Raw genomic sequence first — 21889 nt, forward strand, 5'->3', positions numbered from 1 at the left:
TTTCAATGTCAGAGGGCTGAAGGTTTATAAAAACCTCTGAAGAGCAACAGAAGAGGACACTTTAGGGACTGACAGGTTTGCCTCTGGGAGCTGACAAGTGGCCTCACTGTACTTTGGCTTCTCCAGCTCCTAGTAACTGCAGTACCTGTGCTGATTTTCCTGACATGCTGTGCATCCACACTGCTGCTAGCTGTGTGTGTTCTGTTCTTTATCTGCTGGAGACTGTATTTTTCATTTTCTGAAGGAGCCCTTTTTTCAGGTGCAAGGGAAGATCAGTGAGCTTGGTACTGCAGGCCTTGCATGTGCATGCACATACACAGGTGTGTTTATTTCACAGATCCCCAAATAACAGCCGAGGATGCTCTGCGGATGGCTGTTCCTGTGTCCTGCGTACTGATCATGGCAATGTCTGTCATCTGTTACTTCTGGTTTACCAAGTATGTAGCATACACTTCACAGGTTTTACAGAGTAGCAGTTTGCCCAGATATCAGAATGGCTCAGTGTGTAGTAGGACAGCAATCCAATGTTTTGGTTTTCCTCAGCACCTGTATCTCGCTCTCCATGAGCAAACATTTCACAAACAAATCATTTGCATGCTGTTATTCTCTGAGCAGATAACTGAATATTCCCTATTAATCCTACTAGAATGGGTTGGTTACAATGTCAAAACAGGCTGTGGTTACAGGGTTTGTCAGGTTTCAGTCCTATCTTTACTGGAGTTCCAGTAATGATGGTTCAATATCTGTAGTTCTTTTCACTTTTTTTTTTTCTTTGTTGTGGTAATGTGAAAGCCAGGCCCTGTTTTGCCCATTGATTGAGGCATGATTAGAAGAACACAACGTGGCTGGTTGTGCAGAGCAGTCACACCAAACATCAACATCTTTGCACTAGGGTAATGAGAAGCAGCACTTAGAGCAAGCACTTCCTGTTGCTGCAATGCAGATGGTGGAGAGGGAGAGAACGGAAGAGGGAAGTGTGCACTGATGGAACCAGAATACAGTCAGAGAAAATAATGTTAATTCTTCCCTTGCAGAATGAAGAAAGAATGGTGGGATCAAATCCCAAATCCAGCAAAGAGCCATCTGGTTGTTAAAAATGTCAAGGTAATTTAAAGGTTTTGCAAAAAATACCTTTTTCTGATCACCAGAAGTAGAATGTGTTAAGTGCTATTATCTGACTAGTGCAGGGGATACTAAGCACAGCTCACATGTTTCCTAAATCTCATTTGTGTCTTTGTTAGTTTTCAGTTTTGTGCTACATTGATGAAATTAAATTCCCTTTCCATGACTTAAAGCAGAGTCACATGGAAAACAAAATGTAAGTAAGATAAAGGAAAAAACTCAAACACCAACCCCCAACAAATACTCTGCTTCACAGCATGAAATAGTTTTCTATAACACAAATGTTAACTGTCCTTTCTGTTTTACTTCCAAAACCAGAAGCTGCACAGACTGTCTGTCTCGAAGTTCATCAAGCCATAATAACTTCAAGGGAAATGATAACATCAGAAATGTTGAGAAATCTTGCAGTTGCCATAGCAAGCCTGGAGAGTGGTTTCCAAAAGGCAGCAGTGCAGTTCTAACCCCTGAGGCAGTTCCTGTGGAGTCTATAGAAATCTGCGAGTGTTTAACAGACACAGAGGCTGACAGCCAGGAGGAGACCAGTGACCAGCTCCCCGTGTTTGCACCTTGTGAGAGCAGTGCTGATGCTTTCAGAGAACACAATGATGCCATAGCTAGGATGTTCAGTGATCTGCTGGCAGGTGACAATGGTGTGCAAGACAAAGACCCAGACTTCACCAGAGGTGAGAATAAAACCTTTGAGAAACTTGAGTCAGGAAATGCATCACAGCAAAGTCCAAAGGAAAGCACAGCCCAGCATCAGCAGCCCTCTGGTATTTCTCATGCAGTCTCCCTTTTCACTGAAGCTTCTCAAGAGAACTACAGTTGTAGTACAGCCAGCAAGAATTCAGAACAATCAGAAGAATCCTTTGAATCTGGCTATCGAAGCTCCAGCATAAATTCTGCTTCTCTGGATGCAAGAAGTCTTCAATGTACAGTTCACCAAAGCCTTTTTCCTTGCAGTTCAGGAAGTCAGCATGATTCCTGTGTTCTGGTCCAGGAATCTCCAAATAAACCATCCTGTGGGACCAGAGAAGATGGTGTAAGCAGTCTTGCACACAAGAGTTTTGATACCCTTATGTTTCCATCCATGGGGCTGTGTAGCTCTGCCTACAAGAGCTGTGACACCCTTATATCCCCATCTGTGGAGCCCTGTGGTTCTGCATACAGGAGCTTTGATGTTCTTGTCTCTGCATTCAAGGAACCAACTAGCTCTGCCTATAAGAGCTTTGATACTCTTCTGTCTCAGTCTGTGGCTAACAGCAGCCTGGCTCAGTGTTCTGAAAGTATGTGCTCCTCACTGCCTTTGGCACAGATTTCAGAGACACCAGAACTTAACTGCAGAGATCCAATTTACCAGCCCCCTAGCAGTGGGACATGTCATACCAGCTGCAGAGAGCTGGGTTTTCAAAACAGCTCTTCAGAGCAGACTGATTTTCCATCCATCTTCACACCCGCAAATGACAGTGCTGCAGCCTTCCTGACAGAGGAAGAAATACACAAGCAAGTAACATATCAAAATGTTCAAAAGAAAGCCACTATAATACCTTGCCCCGCTGGAACTCTACCATCTGGTTATCAACCTTTTGATAATGCAGTTAAATGCAATGGCACATTCTGTGACCATGCCAGGGAGGGTAACTCTGGGTCACCGTACAAGCCTTTCATTCATCTTTTGTATAGCAACCTGAGACAAGCACCTCCAGATACCATTAGCTACACACCTGACCAGAGGACAGATGACCCCACGTGTTTGGTTGTGCAGCATTTTGACTGCAGCATTGCCCCATGTTTAGCCTCTAGTGAGGGTATTATACCGACCAGTGATGGCAGCCTCTGGACCATCAGCTCTGACAAGTTGCCTGCACGTCGCAAAGATGAAAACACTGACAGAGAGGAATGGCTTTTGTGTTTACTAGAGCAGAACTGTCAGGATTTTAACAGCAGAGGAAGGACTACAAAGGGAACAAAGCCTAACAGCTTTAACTCTGCTGGACAAGGGGTGCAGGAGAGAAGCAGTAATGGGCCAAATGCTGACTTTCACTGCCACACATACAAGCACTTGAGGGAACTTGGAAAGGCAGGGCAAAATAGAGAAGTGATGCAGCATGCAGCAGGCAGGAAGCATGGCTCAGTAGCTGCCCTACCAGAGGAGTCACTGGACAGCACTGGGTTGAACTTAGAAAGAAAAACTGCAGAGCCTTTAGAGCTCCTGGTCTCAGACGAGTCACCACCTCCTCCTTTTGTGGACAACTGTCCTGATTCTCCCACCATTCACAGTGAGGGCTCCCAACCGGCACCTGCAGTTAAAAAAAGACCAGTAGAACTATTGAGGGAAAACATACAGAATGGGAAAGAGATGGAATCTGTACAAGGCCTTGCCCAGGAGGACAACTGCTACATGAAGGTAGCCTAGCCATACTTGCCAAGACTGAACCAAACCAGTGTTTGGAAGTAAACTGTCTGGCAAATTGAAATGTTGCTTGTTTTTCCAGTTGTGTATGCAGCACAGGCTGCTGTGCTTCAGACACAGGTTCTGTGGGTTAAAGCCCTCATGCCCGCTGTAGGGCTGGCAGCCACCCATGGTGGGGACCCCTGGGGGACAGGAGGGCTTAGGACCTCCCCATCCAGCTCTCTTGGGGCAAAGCCAGAGCAATTTCTCTGTCTGTGATTGCTCTGCAAAAGTGAGCAGTAGGAGTTCTTGGTTCAGTACCTGTGGTCATTGCCCTGTGTGTTGCTTGGGAAGTTCTTGAAGATGCTGGAGAAGCTTGGACTAGATGACCTTTGGTGGCCCCTTCAAACCCAGACCATTCTGATTCTGTGAAGGTGCTGACACAGCAGGAAGTGGGACACAGGTGCAGGTCAGAGGGAAGTGGCTAACTTGCACTGCCAGCATCACACAGCTTCTGTAATTTGTGTATTGAGGAGGAAGGGGACATGTCCTGTGTGCAGCTCCACCATGGGCTCTCTGTTTCTGTCCTTGCTCAGTCAAGACCTCAAATAAAGATCATTGTCATTTGGGCTTAAACTATGCTATTATTGGTGGTTAGCTTCAAGCAGAGTTACTTCAGTCTTCCACTGTTGTAAATGGAATTGGACATTTCTAAGTAGTGTTCTCCTAGGAAGCTTATCCAGTTCATGGTCAGAATTCCTAAACTGATGGAGATGTGTTTTTTCCCCCCCTGCTGCTTGTTCTTGTCCAGTCAGAAAGGGAATTGCAGGTGTGGGGCAGCATATGCTTCTTGCTGGATAATTATTACAAAAGTTTTACTCGTGGCTTTGAACTTTTCGGGGGCATTGTTATATATTTTGGTATGGTAAATTCTGCTCTGGTATGCTGGCAGTGGCACAAAGAACCACCAGCTGATTTGCTGTGCATTAAAGTAGAGAGATGTGTCCTTGTGACTTAGGAAGCCTGACTTGCATTGCCCTTCACAAGGAAGAATCCACACAGGATGTGCTGAACACAGGAATTGGGTTGATGTGGTTTATAGGTAAGATTTTCATACTGCAGAGGTATTCTTCCCCTTCTCTCACTGTTTCTCTGGTGAAATCCAGCTGTAACTCTTGGAGAAGGGGAGCCCGATTGCTGTGCCTTTGCCTAACCAGCGGTGGTGGCAGACACCTGTATCTCAGCCCCTGTCCTATGCTGGGCACAGCACATTGCTGCAGTGGCAGCTGAGTTCATGTGCCTTGCTCTACTGCCGCTGTTTTGACCACCCAGAGCTGCTGCCAAGCTACAGAACACAGGGTTGTGACCCAAGATGGTGACCTGCCTGGGGTGTGTGGCAGTGCTGCCTTGGGGCTGGCTGCCAGGGCTGCCAGTGAGGCCGCTGGTCTGAGTGGAGTCACTCATCTGGGACCCAGCCTGTGCTGGTGAAGGCAGCTGCTGTCCTGAGACAGGAGCCTCCTAATGGCTGGGACTGTCCAAGCCTGTTCCTTTTAGCTACTGGGGGGCTCCTTCATGGACAGAGAATTACTGATCATCGTAAGTGGATTTTCAAAGTGTTTTCACTTTGTTTTGTAAGACTGCAGTGTGAGTGGAGGCTTGTGGCAAGTTTTACCCTTGATTTATTGTTATTTATTACTCAATTGCTCCACCTCCACATCTTTCTCACCTGGCTGCCTACCAGGTGTTAGCAACCTGCCTCACCATGAGTGAGATGGGTTCCTGAGAAGAGCAGGTGTGCTCCCAGTTGAGGAGAAGCTGGTTCTGGTGCTCTGCTTTTCCTCTGCAGTGAAGGCTCCAGCTGTGCCTCTTGTGCTGGCTCTCCTCTCAGAACGGAGTTAGCTCTGCACATGTATGGGAGAGCTGCTTGCAAACTCCTGTCAGTCACAAGGATTGTCACTCTCTGTGGAAAACCCAACAGCAGCCTCAAGACACAGGTGAGACCAGTACTGGAGCAGTGGCTTGAGTATGTGGGGTGAAATTCATGGGGGTAGGGACAATTTAATTCAGGGTGAAGTAGGGATCAGCTTTTTCAAGAGCTTGCTCTGTGTCTTGCTTTGGGGACCCTGTGTTGTTCAGGCAGGGTGCAAGGATGTCCCAAGTGCTTATCCATTGTGAGCTGCAAACTGTCTAAGAAAATAAGTTCTTTTATGTGTGTGACACAGCCAAAGAAACAAAGAATGAAAGAACCAAATGAGAGAGGCTTGCTTTCCAAAATCCTGATCCCTGAGTTTACATCTGACTGTGGAATAATGTGACAAAGCTCTGTAGTGAATAGTGAGTGAGAGGACAGTTTGCTTCCTGCTGGCTGTCTCCTCTGTAACAAAACTCCTCGTGGAGCATGTTTTGCACACTTTGCATTCTAGCTCTGCCAGCAGTGCTCGCACAGTAACTAATGTTGCATGCAGTTGCTCTCCAAAGAATAGGTGTTTTTGACTAGTCCTCAGGTGAGCAGGCATGCAGAATCAGATCATTTATCCCCTCTGCAGACTGTCAAGTACCAGCTCTGCTCCAGGCTTCAGGATGAAAGAGAGGAGAAGCTGGGTGCAGCCCTAGGTGAGCAGAGTGGGGAGCTGACTGCTGGGGTATGTTTAGGGGTAAGGGGCAGCTGTTTCTCTGCTCTTAGCCAGAAGAGTTGCTTTATAGCAACTGGCCCATCTGTGCAGCAGCCTCAACATCCTGTGCTCTGAGTACAGAGGCAGCTGCACTGCCATCAGCATGTGGCTCACAGCCTGTCTTTGACAGAGGGATGTCTGTGAGTGACCTGTCCCCCAGGCTGTGGAGTGTGGCTGGTGCCTAAAGAGCTCCTGTCCCAGTTTGTTGATGGATCAGCTGCTTCTCTGGTCCTATCTGTGCTCAGTTGCATAAGCACAGGACATTTACCACAGCAGTGTGGTGTTTTTCTTCTGCTTGAAGGTTACTGAGTTGATGACTATAATGTATCACTGGGACTTTCCTACTTGCTGCTGTTTCCCCAACTCCTTGACACAGAGGAATTTACCAGAAGCTGAAGAGTTTGAGGTTGGCTGCTTCTGCCCAGCTCAGCCACTGTTGGTTTCACTTAGACTGAGCAGCCTACACAGCACAAGAATTGTAAGGGGATGAGAAAGCACTGCACTGCTTTCTGAGGGTAGAATTTCCACACCTGGCTCAGGCTTGTAACCAGTTCCCAGGTCTTGTCTTGACGCCCTAGAGAGCTGCTGAGAACCAGCTCTGCCCTGGCCATGGCTGGCCCTGAAGTTAGCATTCTTGACCCTTGGCAAGTAGCCATCAGAGGTCTCTAGGATCTGGCTCTGGCAGGCTCATGCTGTGCTGCAGTCATTAACCAGTGCATGTGTCTGACAAGCTCTGGGCTTGAAGGGTACATGGGGTAGTTCATTGCTGTGTGGTCTGGTCCCCCACTGCCAAGCTGAGGCCCTCCAGAGGCATGTAGTAAGCTCCTTCACAAGATGAGCAAGGCAGCAGAGCCATCAACCTGCAACTCCATCCCACAAGTCTCTGGAATCAGATGGGATTCATCTGAGAGTGCTGAGGGAGCTGCCAAAGGAGTTTACCCAGCTGCTCTCCCTCATCTGTCAGTGGGCCTGATTAACAAGAGCAGTCCTAGACAACTGGAGGCTTGCCAGTGTGACACCCATCTACAGGAAGGAACTGGAGGTGTTTAGTGTGGAGAAGAGGAGGCTGAGGGGAGACCTCATTGTTTTCTACAACATCCTGAAAGGAGGTTGGAATGAGGTGGGCGTTGTTCTCCCTAGTAGTAGGTGATAGAATAAGTGGCCTGAAATGGCATCAGGGGAGGGTTAGGTTGCAGATAAGGAAAAATTGTTTGTTGCAAGAGTAGTCAGATTGGAACAGGCTGCCCAGGGAGGTGGTGGAGTCCCCATCCCTGGAAGGGTTCAAGAGTTTGTGGTCTGTCATGCCATCATCTGCTGCAGCTTGCTGCACAGAGGCAGCTTAGCTTTTCTTTGAAAGTGCTTCTAGAGCCGGAGGTTGAAGATAGCTGGTGTGCTTTCTCCCTGCAGAGATGGCAGAAGCTGTCCAAGGCATGCTCAAGGCTGTATCCAGCCCCAGGGGTGGAAAGCTGCTGCAAGAGCTTGGCCAGGCAGCATGGGTGGGGAGTGCTGGTTTTGTCAGCTGTGGTAAGACAAAGATCCAGGAGGCTCAGGTTCTTGCCATAAAGAGCTGTACAGCAGCAGCAGAGTTCTGCTCTTTGTGCATCCCTACAAGCAGACACCTTGGGGTGAGCTGATGGATGTTGACTTTAAACAGGATGCATGAAAGGAGGAGGCAGTTCTGCCAGCACTGCTGACTCAGGTGAGCACTGTGGGATTGTGTGGTAGACTTACTGACCTCATTGAGAGCCAGTGCTTTTTCAAAGCACAAACACAGTGTGACCTGGGACCAGTCTGAGAGTGGCTGTGGCAGGGGAAGGTGGAGAGGATGGGACACATCAGCTGAACAGACAGCAAAAGGCAAAGGCTTCGTCTGTGAAGCTGCTGCAGGACCCCAGCTGTGGTGTGGAGAGGGTGTGGGGAGAGCAGGCTTTCCTGTGGGCCTGGTGCATGCAGTGTAGGAAGGCATCTGTGGAGTACTCTGGGCACAATTTGCATGGTGCATATGAGGGTGGTGAGCCTGAGAAGAACTGTAGGTTTCTGTTCCAGATGGTCAGGGTGAGTTCACAGGCACAGTTATTCCTGTTTCTGTTTACCAGCATGAGTCTGGTGATTTCCTAAGAGAAGAGGCAAGCCTCTGCAATCCCCTCCGTGTGAGCTGGACAGGCACAGGGCTCTGTGAAGGTAAGCCCCTTGCCCTGGCAGTAGCCAGGTGGACCTCCTCCTGTTACAGCCTTTATGCAGAATTGCTTTGGACTTGATATTTGCTGGGGAGAGCAAGAGGCTGAGCCCAGTGTTGGTGTCTACAAAGAGATAATTAGCAAAGGCAAAAGGGAGGCAGGAGGGCAGGGGTCTCTGTAGGTGACACTCAGTATTCCCCAGAACAAAAGCAATGTGCTCTTTCCTCCTCTGTGCAGCATCCTGTGTCCCCTTCACAGACTGCCAGTTGGGGATCTTTGTTGTTTTTCAACCTGATGCTTTGCTGACTAACACCTCTGCTTTCTGCCTGCCTCATTCATGTTTTACCCCAGTTCCTGATCTTTGAGGTGGTTTCTTCTGTTGCTTTCCCTTCCAGTAGAACACTGTTACTTGTCTCAGCTGTTCTTCTGACATTTTTAAGTCATTACTTGAAGTAATGTATGATTTTCTTCCTCCTGATTGTCACCAGCCAGTAAAGGTGCCTTTGACCCCAGAGTTATACCAGGCTTGTATCTTTGCTGATGTTGCAGATATTGTTATCATTCCACTGTGACAGGGAGAAAATACAGAGGTGGTACTGCTTGTGTGAGGCTTTTTACCCACATCATCAGCTAACTACAAGAGTCACTAGTTCTCTTCTGGTGAAAGGCTCTTGCACCAAATCAACAGAAATCCCTGGCAATGGAACTGCTCCAGCTTTCCAAGAGCTTTACCCTGGGGGGTGGATTCTGCTGCTCTGAAGTGCCATGGAACCTCAATTGTAGAGGAGTCAGTGCCCACACAGCACAGAGTAGCTGTGGAGCTGTGTGCTTTTGGAGGTGGTCACTGCACACCCAGTGCCCTGACTTGCTTTGTTCCATGCAGGAGATGTGTCTAGGTATTGTACTCCGGTTGGCAACAAGTGTGGGGGCACCCAGAGATCCTGCCCCACCCTTGTGTGGGAGCCAGGCCACCTCCCTGCCAGTGGTTTGGGGTCTGCTTCTGTTGCCCTGGTCCCTAGGGCCAATATGGGGAAGCAGAGCATGGGGTTACTTGGCTGACTCCAATGTGGTGTGTGCTGTGCTTTATAGCCAGGGTTAACCATTTAATGCCTTGATATTGATGGCTCCATGCTGCAAGGCTCTAACTCTACCAGCCCCACTATGACCTTTTAGATCTGAGGCTTGTGAGTTTTTAACTACCCTCCCACATTTTTCTCACTTAAGAGTCAGAGAGCAGAGCAATACAGTAATAAATGTCGTGTGGGTGGGCAACTTCATTGCCTCCTCTGCTCACCACATCCTTCCATCAGTACAGTAATACTGGTACAGGGCTGACGTCAAGCACCATGTGTCATGAGTATTCCAATGCACTGCAGCCCTCGGTGGGGCAAAGGAGGCTGGGCTCTAGCTGATGAGATCCATTTGCTGTGCAGCTCCTGCATATGCAATGCCTGCAGTCACAGTGATGATTTAGCCAGGCTGCCTGTTGGAAGTGTTGGAGGGCTGAAATGGACAGCTGAGAGGATGGAGCAAGGTAATGTCCATGTTTCCACCAATTTTCCTTGCTGCCAGTTTCTTGTTGCTTGCTATCTGTGACTTCACTGTAAATCCTTCGTAGAGCTGCCATGGCCCTTGTGCCCCTGATGTCGTTGCTGTTGGCTTCTACTTAACGGGCAGCTAGAGCATCCTTCTGTCATCCTTTGGCTCTGTGTCTAGATGGCACTGCCCACAGATAATGGATTCTTCTCGAGAAGAAAGATTGGGTTTGCAAGAGAGATTGCTGCTCTGTTTTTGGCTTAGCTACAGCTATGACATGTATTTTTTCATGCTTGGAAATACCAGGGTTTGTGTTGGTTGGGGTTTTGTTTGTTTGCTTGCTTTATTTTACTTAAACTGAGTACCTTAGAGTCATCATCCATCTTTGGCAGGTTTTAGCACAGTATTTCTAGATCCTTCATAAAAATAGTCTTTGTAACTGTCTGTATGGTCCCATTTCCTCTTCTCTGCTGTATTTCAGCCTTGTGCCGTCGTGTACCTGTGCCCATCTGCACACTGGCTGATCATTTATTACAGTGCTCTCGCTTGTGTACCTGGGCATACTGCAGAGTCTGCAGCACTGGTGCTTACCAGCTGTACAATGCCTGACATTTAGTAAGAATTAAGTGCCTGTGTGTCTGCAGGATGCATGAAGCTGTCTCAAAGTCCCCATTTCACAGACAGAGAAGCTAAAAAGAGATGGTAGAAAGGACTCAAGGCCAGGCTGGACAGGGCTGTGTGCAACCTGATCTGGTGGAAGGTGTCCCTGGTCATGGCAGGGTGCTTGGAACTAGATGATCTTTAAGGCCCCTATCAACCCAAACCAGTCTGTGACTCTATGACTTTTCTAATGCCAGACAGGGGAATGGGTTCCAGCCTTCTGCTCACTGCCCACTGCCATTCTTTCCTCCAAGTGAACAATCACATGAAAGATGGAAGCCAATGGGAGTGATGTAGGAAAGGGGAGGCATCTTGGGACTGAGGTTTGCAGAGGGCCTGCCTGGAGGAAGCTGCATGTATCTGTAAAGCCATGAGTTCTTCCAGCCATCTCCAAGTCGACAGAGACATGGCTGCAGAGCTGCATCTTTCCAAGAGTTTCTGCACACACATCAATTCTTGTCATAGCAACCTGGAGCACAGCCAGGGGGTCAGACACATGCTGCACTGACACTTTCTGCGGTGTTCCTAGGGGAGCAGACCTTCCCCACCACACTTGAGTCGAAGAGCTGTATGAGATAAGTGTTGGACTAATCTGTGGGTACTGGCAAGGGTGAGAAATGGGATAGTGGAGTCCCAAGTGAGGAAGTACTGTCTTGTTGCTGCACCTGTGTTAGCAGATCCTCATGCTTTTCTGTCCCATTTTTGCTACTGTGCTTTTATTCAGGAAGCTTCTTTCTAGGTTGCAGTCTTGTATGTTACTCTCTTGCCAGTGTGCAATGGCAGTCTCTGCTATCTCCAGAAGTCATCTTCCTGATGAGCTACTTGATTTTGTCCTGTTCAGTCCTCCTTGTCCCACTGGATTGATGGTACTATTCTCTGAGCAGAGGAAGGAAACAGGGAAGGCACCAGATAGAAGCCACTGTTCAGTAGGTAAAAGCAGCAATGGTTTCCCTTGTGTTGCTCTGTCCATTTACACAGGAATGGGACTACAATGAGGGAGTTACAGAAGTGTCATGAACACTGGGGACACTGCCACTTGGATTCTGAAACAAGCAGTGAGTCTGCAGCACTCTGTGAGGGCCCAACCCTTCCTTCCTCTGCTGAAGTAGGGACAGTGAGTTGACTTTCTTGGCTTTATGGGGTGGCCAGGACTGTGGAGCTTGATAGGCACAAAGCCAGTGACACTGAGATGGACTTCTGCAGCAGGCCACAGTACTGGGTGCCACTAGTCCATCCTGCAGTCCAGGGCATCTGCTGAGTTATGCTCAGTGGGAGAGCTTGGAGCCTGGGGAAGAACAGCAGCAGCCCTGGAGAACTCTCTTCAAGGGGGAACAGGCCCATTTGGGCAAGTCATTGGCATCCTAAGCTGAAGGACCCTTGAACACTGAACCCAGCAGCAGTAGCTTCCAGGTATTTTGGAGGGAGGAGGACAACTCAAAAGGCAGGGGACAGTGGTGTGTGTCTGGGAACCTGCAGGCCCCAGTGGCTGCTCATGCAGCACAGCTCCTGTTCAGTGTGCTGCAAGGAACAGGCCCTCAGCCTCAGTGCTAGGCAGGCATGATCAGGTGCTGCACCAGGGGATGTCCATCTCCAGGACCTCTGTTTTTGTGGTACAGCCAAGTCTTGGCATGAAGTCAGGTGAGCAGATTCAGGTGGCAGGATAACAGAGTCCCTTCCTCAAAGGAGTGAGAATTTGGAGAAGAGCAGGGGAAGGATACTTGGAAGCACAAAGTGAAGTTAGACAGCAGGCTGTGTCTTGGTAATCAGAGACTGCACCAGCACAGGTAGTGGTATGCCAGTAGTTGTACAAGGAAAGCATGGAGAACTGGAACCAGAAGGATCCAGAAAAGGTGTTTCCACAAGGAAATCTACAATGCAGAAAGAAGGCCTGGAGTGTGGGGAAAGGGTTTTTGTCCTGCTGCTCACAGCAGGCAAGGGAGCCTGGCAGAGTGCCAGGGGCTCCTTGCTGAGTGGGAGCCTGTGCTTCGTCTGCAGGACCTTTGGCAGGGGAGGGGAGGCAACAGCAACGTGGCTGCTGCCAGCACAGGGCTGAGGTGCTGCAGCCATGAGGTGTTTTGTAGCACCTCCTGACTGAGCCTCGTTGACCTCATCTGGATGCTGTGGTGCCTTGAGAATAAGTCTCTAAGCTCACATGGGGCTGCAGGGGCTTTTTGGTGGCTGCTAAATTTATTTGAGTAAACCTGGGAAATTTTTAAACACCACAAATGTTCCCCAGTGAGAGAGGCCTCAGTGGCATTTACTCTGCTGAGTGACTGGGTGTTTGATGCTGGTAGTGGGGGAGGCAGAGGCTCCCCAGGACCTGGCCCCTCAGTCTGCACTGGGGCAAACTCTGGTGCAGCTGGAGGATGAAGTAATGGAGAGCAGCCCAGCTCTCCAGGAGAAGGATTTTGGGGTGCTGGCAGAGGAAAAGATGGCCATGAGCCAGCAATGTGCGCTTGCAGCCCGTTTGCAAATGGTTTGCCAAAATTAGGAACTTTACTTTTAGACACTTAAATGAAAGTGAGACTAATTCCACCTCAACCTTCCACATGCAAGTAGATGGCTGAGCTGGACCTCTAAGTGATTGATTGGGCATTTTAAGGTTTGTTTTGTTTGTTTTTCCAGGGCATACAGTCAGAACCAACATGAACAAACTGTGGCTCCAGAGTATTTCCTTCTTCCTTTTATTCCATTACAGTAAGTTGTCAGCTATGTCTTCCAGGCAATACACTCACAGGATTTACCTTGCTGTCTGTTGATGCAGGCTCTGCTGCAATGTGCATGGCATACGGTTGCCATGGGACAGCAAGCACAAGATAAGGTACCAGAAGAGAGGGTTCCATGGAATAACAAGTTAGGGAATTGTCTCCACGGACTGTGGAGGACAGATACAAGAAGGTGAATGGCTGGGCAGAGCTCAGCCAGGCTGTTTACCACTCCAGGGAGAAGCACCAGTGGGGAGAGAGCAGAGGTAGTGCCTGCCTTGCATGGAAATGGCTCCTGTCACCATTAGGAGTAGGATTTCTTCCCTAAAAAAAAAAAAAAAAAAAAGGTAGTCTCTTGCCATAGGAAAGGTTCTGGATATCCCCAGGAGTTACAGCCACTGTTGACAGGCCAGCCAGGAGCAGTGGAGTGAAGCTCTCCAGCTCTGAGCCCCTTTGCAGTCGCTCCTGCTTTCCTCCTTTCTTGGTGGTTTCTAACCAGCGTGCAAGCATCAGCTGACTCAGAGCTGACTTATTGAACAGGTCAGTTGGACAGAAACCAGCAGCAACAGTGCAGGGAACAGTGCAAGCTTAGCATTCCACATGCTGCTTCTAGGCAGAGCCTTGGACCTGCTCCAATCCTAAAGCATCAGAAAAGATTCATTCAGATTTGTATCTTCCTGCCACGTAGGACCAGTGTCATGTCTGGTCTGAATGTTGTGTAACACAAACCAGGGAATTACCCTGTACTGATTCCCATTTCAACCTAGTTAGATTTTAGTGTTAAAAGCATTTGATTTTTGCTTCTGAAGCTGCCAAGGAGAGACAATTCATCCTAGGTCTAACTGTGTTTAAAAAATTAATTATTCCCTTCTGAATAAAAACCTGTCCTCATCCTAATTTTGTTAACAGATTCTTGCCCAAAGATATGCTTGCAGCTTGCCAACTACCTAGGAATAGTTCATGGGATAGGATAGAATAAAAGAATTCTTATTAGTAATGCTTGTTAAAACTGCCCTCTCTAAAGGAACACAAGGGGTTTTAGAACCTTGGTTTGTAGAAGAGAAAAGTTAGGCCAAGGAAGAAGAGCTGTGCTCAGGCTTCTGGAACACTGCTTGTACCAGGGCCCTCAGAAGAGACTACTGAGGGTTCAAAATTAGAAGCTAAAACTGAATGAAAATTTTAGAACAAATTTCTGAAGTCAGGGTGAAATGAAAAAAATCAAAATCATGCACAGTGTCAAGCACATCATTTGAATCACTCTCAGTTTGATAAAGCACATGCACAACCCTCGGGGCCATCCCCAAATTTCTTCAGTTGCCATCCTGTCTCTAATTTACTTCATGACCAGCATAAAGTCTACAACTGCCTGCTAAGCTCACTTGAGAAGCCTGTGTCAGTTCATATGATTCACAGACACTGCGTATTGCTTTAGCATCAGAGTTTCATAGACATTGTAGTAGCTACAAACGTGCAAAAATGGGGGTTTGCCAAGATTCTGTGAAAAGCAAATTCTGAGCCTCCAGAGCTGGACATGAAGAATATTGTTGCTGCAGAAAGTAGTAAACAGAGAGAATGGTAAACAAAGAATTAATAAACCACCATTTTTCTGAATGTCCAAAGTGCAGTGTAGATGACAACCCAAAAACTGACTAGCAAAGAGTAGCCCTTGCCTTAGGAAGTGGAATCATGAACATGTTTGCATGTGCAACTGTTTCTGATGGGGTGATCTTGCCTCTTTCGTGTACTATGTGAGCAGAAATATTATGTGACTCTGCTCTAGTGACTCTGTAAGAGGGGACTGAGAGAAGTCTGCAAATTCAGTCACAATTCAGACATTTCCTGGTATGTGTGCTTGCCATTTCCTGCCACAGCGTTTTCAATAGATTTAGGTATGCCGCTTCTCTCGCTGTCAATGATTTGCCTCCCTGTAGAGGTGGAACACATCTATGCTCCAAGACTGGAGACTTTCAGGGAGGTTGGCACAGTGCAGTCTGTTCCCTTCAGATTTAGTGGGAGCCCCAAGGACTCTGTGTTGATATAAAGCTGTGCTTGCTTCATCAGGAAAGCTGACATTGTGTTTTGTCTTTCCAAACCTACAGCTACATGTTGTGAAAACCTGACCTGTTTTGTGGATTATGTACAGACCCTGTCCTGTCTCCTCAGAAGTGACTTGGGTGCCAGCTCTTATAACCTCACTGCAACATGGTATGTCTCACGAGGATGAGAACTTCAACTGTGGCCATAGTACAGTGGTGTCCTTCTGTCCTCTTAGGTAGAATTCTTGTTCTTGCTGCCATACTGCTTTTCACTTGTTACTTTTGGCTTCTGCCCTGGTTCCTGTGTCTCTGACTGCACTGCCTGTCACCCACTGCTACACTGACTTCCTCTTCTGCCCTGGGAATACCTTGCTCTTTGCTGTTAACAGTGGACTTTAACACCTGTGTGCTGGTAGGGCTCACACACCTTGTCCAAGCCCTATGTGGCTGTTCTGCCCCAGCATGGAAGTAGCTGGAGTCCTGGGCTGTGTGGCCATGGTGAGCAACTTTCCTTCCCTTCCCACAAACATTTCAGCATCGCTTTCATACTTCTCTCAAAGATGCTAACTGAGCAAGTAGAAGGAAAAATAAGTATCTGTCAAAGTTCAAAGGTAAATTTTTTGCTTCTTTTTTTCTTACTAATTTCAATGCCCAGCTGTTCATCAACATCTTAGTCCAGCTACAGCATGTGGTAGATATGACCTTGTTTCTTTGTTTTGGTGGGTTTAGGGTTTCTGAGGAAGACCCAGAAAATCCTGTGGCTGCCTGCAGTCTTCTGCAGCTGTCCAGGAATGAGAGTCACACACAGTACGTGTGCACCGTGGACATGACTCAGCTCCTGGCAGATATCAAAGTCCAGGTGGAAAGTGGTGAGGGACAGCATGTGATTTCCAAGGACTTTTATATGGGAGATAACAGTAAGTACAAAAATGGGGGATTTGATAAATACTGTTTGGCCTTGTGTGAGTCTGGGCAAGAACTGAAGATGGCACCCAGTGCTGGGGGGTAATGTTTGGGGTGCACTTGTACACACAGAGCACTGTGTTCTTACTGTGGCTAAACTGTGCAAGTGCTTGTTCTTGGCTTGAGGCTACAGGGTTGTAGGAATCTCTCTATCCTGCAGTCTAGTGCTGGGGTTTGCCCATTACTGCTTCTCAAGATGTGAAAACACCCTATAGGGGACCCAAAAGCTTGTATCTGGGGCACTTGGTACACAGAGATTTGCACTGGGTTTGTGCAGTGTCCACTAGCATCAGCTTTGCCTGGTATCTGTGTTACACTGAGGGGGATTTCCCTAACTGTGCAGGTGACCGTGACTACATAGAGCCCTCCTATGTCATGAAAAGAACAAGGTGTTCTAGTCTTTACAGCTCCCTGCAGGTATTAGTCCCTTATGCTATCTTCTGCTCCTTAAGTGATGAGAAGGTTCAGAGACAAGCAGAAGGGGTATTCTGAGAAATGTGAACCTGACTTTACTAAGCTGCTGAGGTGTGAGGTCCTGTGTACGGCTCAAAGCTGCTCAGCCTAAGAGGCAGGAACGTTGTGGGCCCACCCCTGCCAGGGCAGTTTTGGTGCTTACTCACTCACTCTGCATTGCTGATACTATCCTGAGCTGCCTCTTGTCTGCAGTCATGTTATGCAAGGTAACACCATCCTGTCTTCCAGTCAAACCCCAGCCTCCGTTCAACCTGACCGCCGTGTTCTCCGAGGGTTACAATATTTCCTGGGAAACCATCTACCAGAACTCTCCTTACTACTTCCTAAATGAGGAGCTGGAATACCAGCTGCGTTATAAGAGAAGGACTGACACCTGGGAGGTAAGATGTCAGTTTACCATCAAGTAGGACATCCCAGCAAGGAGGAGGTCAGCACAACCGGGACAGGAGTGCAGGTGTAGAAGAGCTGTCCGGAATCAGGAAGCAGAAACTGTTTCAGAAATACTGGGATCTGTGGGGAAGGTTGATAGTTCACTTTCTTCTCATGCTGTCTCGCATGGAAGGATCCTCCAGGGCACCATGCAGCTCCTGAGCAGCCATGGCCTTGCAGAAGCAGTGTGAAAGCAGAGGAGGTTATTTTGCAGGGCCCCTCACAGTGCAGCAGTGAGGGTAAGGTGGAGGCTGTCACTGCAGCTCTGAGGTTTCATAGGGTCATAGTATGTTAGGGGTTGGAAGGGACCTTCGAAGATCATCAAGTCCAACTCCCCTGCCAGAGCAGGACCATAGAATCTAGCACAGGTTGCACAGGAACACATCCAGATGGGTCTTGAAACTCTCCAGAGAAGGAGACTCCACAACATCTCTGGGCAGCCTGTTCCAGTGCTCTGTGACCCTCCCAGTGAAGTTCCTCATGTTGAGGTGGCACCTTCTGTGTTGTAGTTTATATCCATTACATTATATTGATGTTCAGTGTTTAATCATTCACAGACTCAGAAGACTAAAGCTGTCCATCAAGACATACGGACACTGGTGATCCTGCCAGGGGAGCTGCAGGTGAACGCCGAGTACGAGCTCCAAGTGCGAGCCAGACCGCGTGAGGGCAGCGGCTACGGTGGGGTCTGGAGCGAGTGGAGCCTGCCGCTGGCACTGACAACCAGGCCTGCTGGTACGAACCGTTGGCTCTCCTCACCCTTCCAGTTGGCCCAGTGTCAGAGAGTGCTTCCAACCCTCGTTAATGAGAACAAATTCTAATTAGCCTAGTGAAGACAAGCATGTGTGCTTGTCTTGGACATGGCCCCTAGGCCTGGGCTGATACCTGCTGTCTGCACACCTCACAGTATGGCCAATGGCAAGAGGGTGTGGTGGGACTGGTTGTAGGTTTGGGTGCCACAGCAGGAGTGGAGCTTCCTCTCCAGTGTCAAATGTCCAGGGTCCTGCTTGCAGCTTTCAGAAATGGGGGAGATCTAGTAGAGGTGCCTCCACTACTGGGCCTTAGTGTTGCCTTCAGCTGATGGGAGAGTGGATACTGCTCTCTGGACTGAATTCTGTATCTGGACTCTGATGTTTGATCATGCTGAGCATGGCTGTTTCATTTGGTAGCCACCATTCAAACCCCACAGGGAGTGTAAGTTACTTTAAGCATAAAAGTGCCCTGGTGTTTGGCATGGTGGAACAAAGGCTATGAAAATAGGGAGTCTATTCAAATAGAGTAGAGCAGGATGGCTGTGGCCAATGTCAAAAGCATGTGCTGAGACTCCCTTCTCTCACTCATCTGCAGCTTGAGCTCAAATGGCATGTGGTGCTGTGGCAGCAGGGTCAGGCTCTGTTTGCTAAGTGTTGTCTGTGTCCCGAGTCACAAAGGTTCTCCTTTCCATCACAAGTGGAGAGCAGCCAACAAGCACTCATCTGGTCAGCGTCTTTGCTTCTTGTGTCTCTGGCCAGCTGCACTCTTTTCACTATGGATCACCTATGGAGACATCTCTAATTCAGGCAGAGTTGGAAACACCAGGGGTCTCTGAAGCAGGGAGCTGTTGGGGTGCAGTGCAGCCAGGCCATAGGGCAGCTGAAGCCCTGCTCTATTTATTGATGAAGTCTTCTATAAGCATCCTCATTCAGACCTCATGTCTGGAGTGTTGGGCCCCAGGTGACAGCCTCATTGTCCCTAAGAGAAAGCCTGGGATAGAAATTGAGAGTGTCTTCTCACCATCTCCTGCATGTTGACAGCTAGAAATGCAAGGTGAGCCTGAATGACCCTGTCTCTTTCTCCAGCAGTGACACAGACAGCAGGCATGGAATGGCTGCTGCTGTTTGGTGTTGTCGTGGCAATCACTGCCTCAATCACAACTGTTCTGGCCAAACAGCAGAGGTAAGAATGCTTCAGGAAACAGGAGTAAGTGCTTCTGTTCTGTCTTGCTGAAGGTGAGGTGTTCACATGCGACCCTCTTTGATCTTGTAAATCCACGCACAGACACAGCTATGGGCCTGTGAGGGCCAGCAAAGTATGGTCTCCAGCTGGTGTACTGCCAAGGGCACCTTGCATTTCTCTGATGCTCTGCTGCCATTCAGCTGAATGAGACAAGGCAATAGCCCATGGGGGCTGCCCAAGGGCTGCCCAGAGTGCATAGGGCAGAGTCTCCAGCACTTACTGCTTTTTCAGGAGGGAAACAAATCAGCACCTCTTTACTTAGTGAGCCTGGTGTGCACAAGGCCTGAGGGCTGAACCCCACCTCCTCTGAGGTGCACAAGAAAGGCCATTAGATGGCCCTGGCAGCAAAAGAGATCCTTGGATCCTCAGCCACCTGCTAACTTGAGGCCATTGAGGCTCAGCAGGTGATTCAGCTGCTTGATCTGGAGATGCCTTGCTTAGCATCTGCAATATGTACTTAGCCCCAAAGCCTTTCTCTTTTCTTTTCCAGCTTGTGGAAGAAGGTGGCTTGCATCCCAGATCCTGCTTCCTTTTTTAGACCTCTTTACCTAGTGCATAATGGAGATTTCAAGGTATGAATGTGCTTCACAGTGTTCATTTAGCATTCATCAGTGATACAGGCCTGAAGTTTGCTGTGATCTGAGCATCTGATCAGTGACTTCCTCAAAAAGAACAGAAACTTTTATGTTGTTCTTAGATCAAAGAAAGACAGAGGCACCTTACTCCCAGGTATGACTGAATGCAGGAGGCTCATGATCTAGACATAATGGATGGCACAGGGCAGAATGTGATATTAATAGTGATGCAGAAGGGCAATATTCAATGTATGGGACTCCCTAATCACCTGAGTAAGTGTTAGCTGCAGCACATGGTGGCTACAGCTCTTTTGAGGTCTCAGTCCCCTTCCTACCCCTGCTTCTTTCTTGCCACTTTGAGAGAAAGGCTGGTCTGAAGTATAGCTGAATACAGAACATTGGAAAAAATCTTGCCCTGACCCCCTTCCCAGGGAAATGAGGTGAGGGAAGTGAGAGAGCAGGGCTGTTTGTGTGGGATGCAGATGCAGCACACAGAGGAGGAATGGATAAGATGACAAGACAAACGTGGTGGCTTGGGTTGGGACCTCTGGCTGATGAATGAAAGAATGCTGCTATGAGTGGCATTCTTGACTGCACAGAGAAAATTGCAAAGCCACAAAGATCTTTCAGAGCTAATTATTTTCAGTTACTTGCATTAGTTGTCCTGCAGCTGCCTGTGACTGGTAATAACAGCAGCTTATACCCTGCTATTTTGGAGATGTTAGTGATTTCAGAGTTTCACTTTGCTTCTAAAAGCCTAAGAGCTTTGGTCCCTTCTGTGGAACCCTGAACCTGATGGTACTGATCTCTCGATCTCTCTCTCTCTCCCTGTGCATCCTTTTGTGCAGAAGTGGGTTGGTGCTTCCCGTATGAATTTCACTGAATGGGGAATAGTCCTTCCAGAAGTCCTAGAAGTTTACACCATGTGTCCTTCCAGCAGCCCCACACGGGAGGAGCTGTGTGAGCTGAAAAAAGACCTGTCTTGCAAGCCCTGTGTGTCTTGCCTGACTGCCCCAGGTCAGGACAGCCAGTCCCTGCTGCCTGGTGTGAACAGCAGCAGCGGGACTGAAGACCAGTCATATGGGCACTTGTCCATTGATACTGTGACTGTGGCTGACGGATTTACACCTTGTAACTGCCACTGCAGCTGTAACCATGTGTACAGGGGACAGGAGCATACCAGTAAAGATGACAGTGCTGGAGAAACTGGTTACCCCAAGGTTAATGTTGATGATGAAGACAGAAGGAATGCCAGTGGCTTGCATCTGGCTGACCTGAGTGCAGAGGACAAAATACTTGCCTCAGGTTCTGTGTCCACAGATCACCTGAGGAGTACCAGTGTCCCAGCCCACCAGCAAGTAGAAAGGGCTTTGGAAGGGGTAATGGGGAGCATCCTAGAAGACCTCTGCTTGCAGCCTGATCAGTGGGATTTGGAAAACCCAGGTTCTCTGCCTTCTCCTGATGGTGAAAGTGTTTCCTACAGTGAAGGATCCTGTGACTTCTTCCCTCACACTGCAAGGCCTGGTGACAGCTATCCAATGATCTGTTTAGATTTGGACACTATTGACAGTGGCTTTGTGGACTCAGACTGTGGAAGCCCAGCTGAGTGTGAATTTGAGCAGAATATCCAGGCCAGCTGTGCCTCCATCCCTCTGGAGCTGGTGGGGGAGGACTTTCCACGGAGCTATGTCAAGCAGTGGGTATCCTGTCGCTCTAACAGCCCTGTCAGTGGAACACAGACAAGCTAAGGACTTCATGCTGCCTTGCAGTGTCCATGCTCTGCCAGCAGCAAGGTGTTAGCAAAATTCAGAAGAGAACCTTAGACTGTGCAAGCTCTGTTGCATACAGCTGCAAACTGTTAGGTCCACAGGAATCTCTGCCTGTTGCCACTCACCCTTGTTAATGTCTCTAATGTGATGTAATGGAGTTTTTCCTTTTATAATGCCCCTTATAATGGCAGGAAAAGCAACTGTCCCTTGAAAGTTACCCTTTACCTTATGTAGATTTGTACATTTTTTTACTATGACCTTATAAAGAGTACAAACCTTTAAATTATTTTCCCTGGTATTCTCAGACAATTTGAGAGTGTGGATGTGTGTGGAATCTTAGAAGCATAACCCATGGAAGAATACTTGCTACATTAAAGTTCTCTG

General features: G+C 48.3%; 3 protein-coding genes across 4 annotated transcripts; all 3 read left to right on the forward strand.

The window, feature by feature from the left end:
- The first annotated feature begins 53 nt into the window (after positions 1-53).
- Positions 54-1330, forward strand: LOC128899984 (interleukin-4 receptor subunit alpha-like). Its single transcript, XM_054180445.1, has 3 exons — positions 54-437; positions 1035-1104; positions 1242-1330. Exons 1-3 carry the CDS (start codon positions 301-303, stop codon positions 1320-1322), a joined length of 288 nt encoding a protein of 95 aa, XP_054036420.1. The 5' UTR covers positions 54-300; the 3' UTR covers positions 1323-1330.
- A 49-nt stretch (positions 1331-1379) lies between these two features.
- On the forward strand, positions 1380-3770 carry LOC128899983 (uncharacterized). The gene is made up of 2 exons (XM_054180431.1): positions 1380-1387; positions 1444-3770. The coding sequence occupies exons 1-2, from the start codon at positions 1380-1382 to the stop codon at positions 3536-3538; spliced, it is 2103 nt and encodes a 700-aa protein (XP_054036406.1). The 3' UTR covers positions 3539-3770.
- Positions 3771-11387: 7617 nt separating this feature from the next.
- On the forward strand, positions 11388-21877 carry IL21R (interleukin 21 receptor). Of its 2 annotated transcripts, XM_054180447.1 has the most exons (9): positions 11388-11489; positions 13185-13256; positions 15364-15469; positions 16030-16217; positions 16966-17117; positions 17724-17901; positions 19005-19101; positions 19652-19733; positions 20585-21877. In XM_054180447.1, the coding sequence occupies exons 1-9, from the start codon at positions 11423-11425 to the stop codon at positions 21482-21484; spliced, it is 1842 nt and encodes a 613-aa protein (XP_054036422.1). In that variant the 5' UTR covers positions 11388-11422; the 3' UTR covers positions 21485-21877. The 2 variants fall into 2 exon arrangements, with proteins under 2 accessions (XP_054036422.1, XP_054036421.1); XM_054180446.1 differs by lacking the exons at positions 11388-11489; positions 13185-13256; positions 15364-15469 and having other exon boundaries at positions 15904-16217; positions 19008-19101.
- Positions 21878-21889: the final 12 nt, after the last annotated feature.

This window comes from Dryobates pubescens, chromosome 4 (genome assembly GCF_014839835.1).
Source record: "Dryobates pubescens isolate bDryPub1 chromosome 4, bDryPub1.pri, whole genome shotgun sequence".
Classification (NCBI taxonomy): Eukaryota; Metazoa; Chordata; class Aves; order Piciformes; family Picidae; genus Dryobates; species Dryobates pubescens.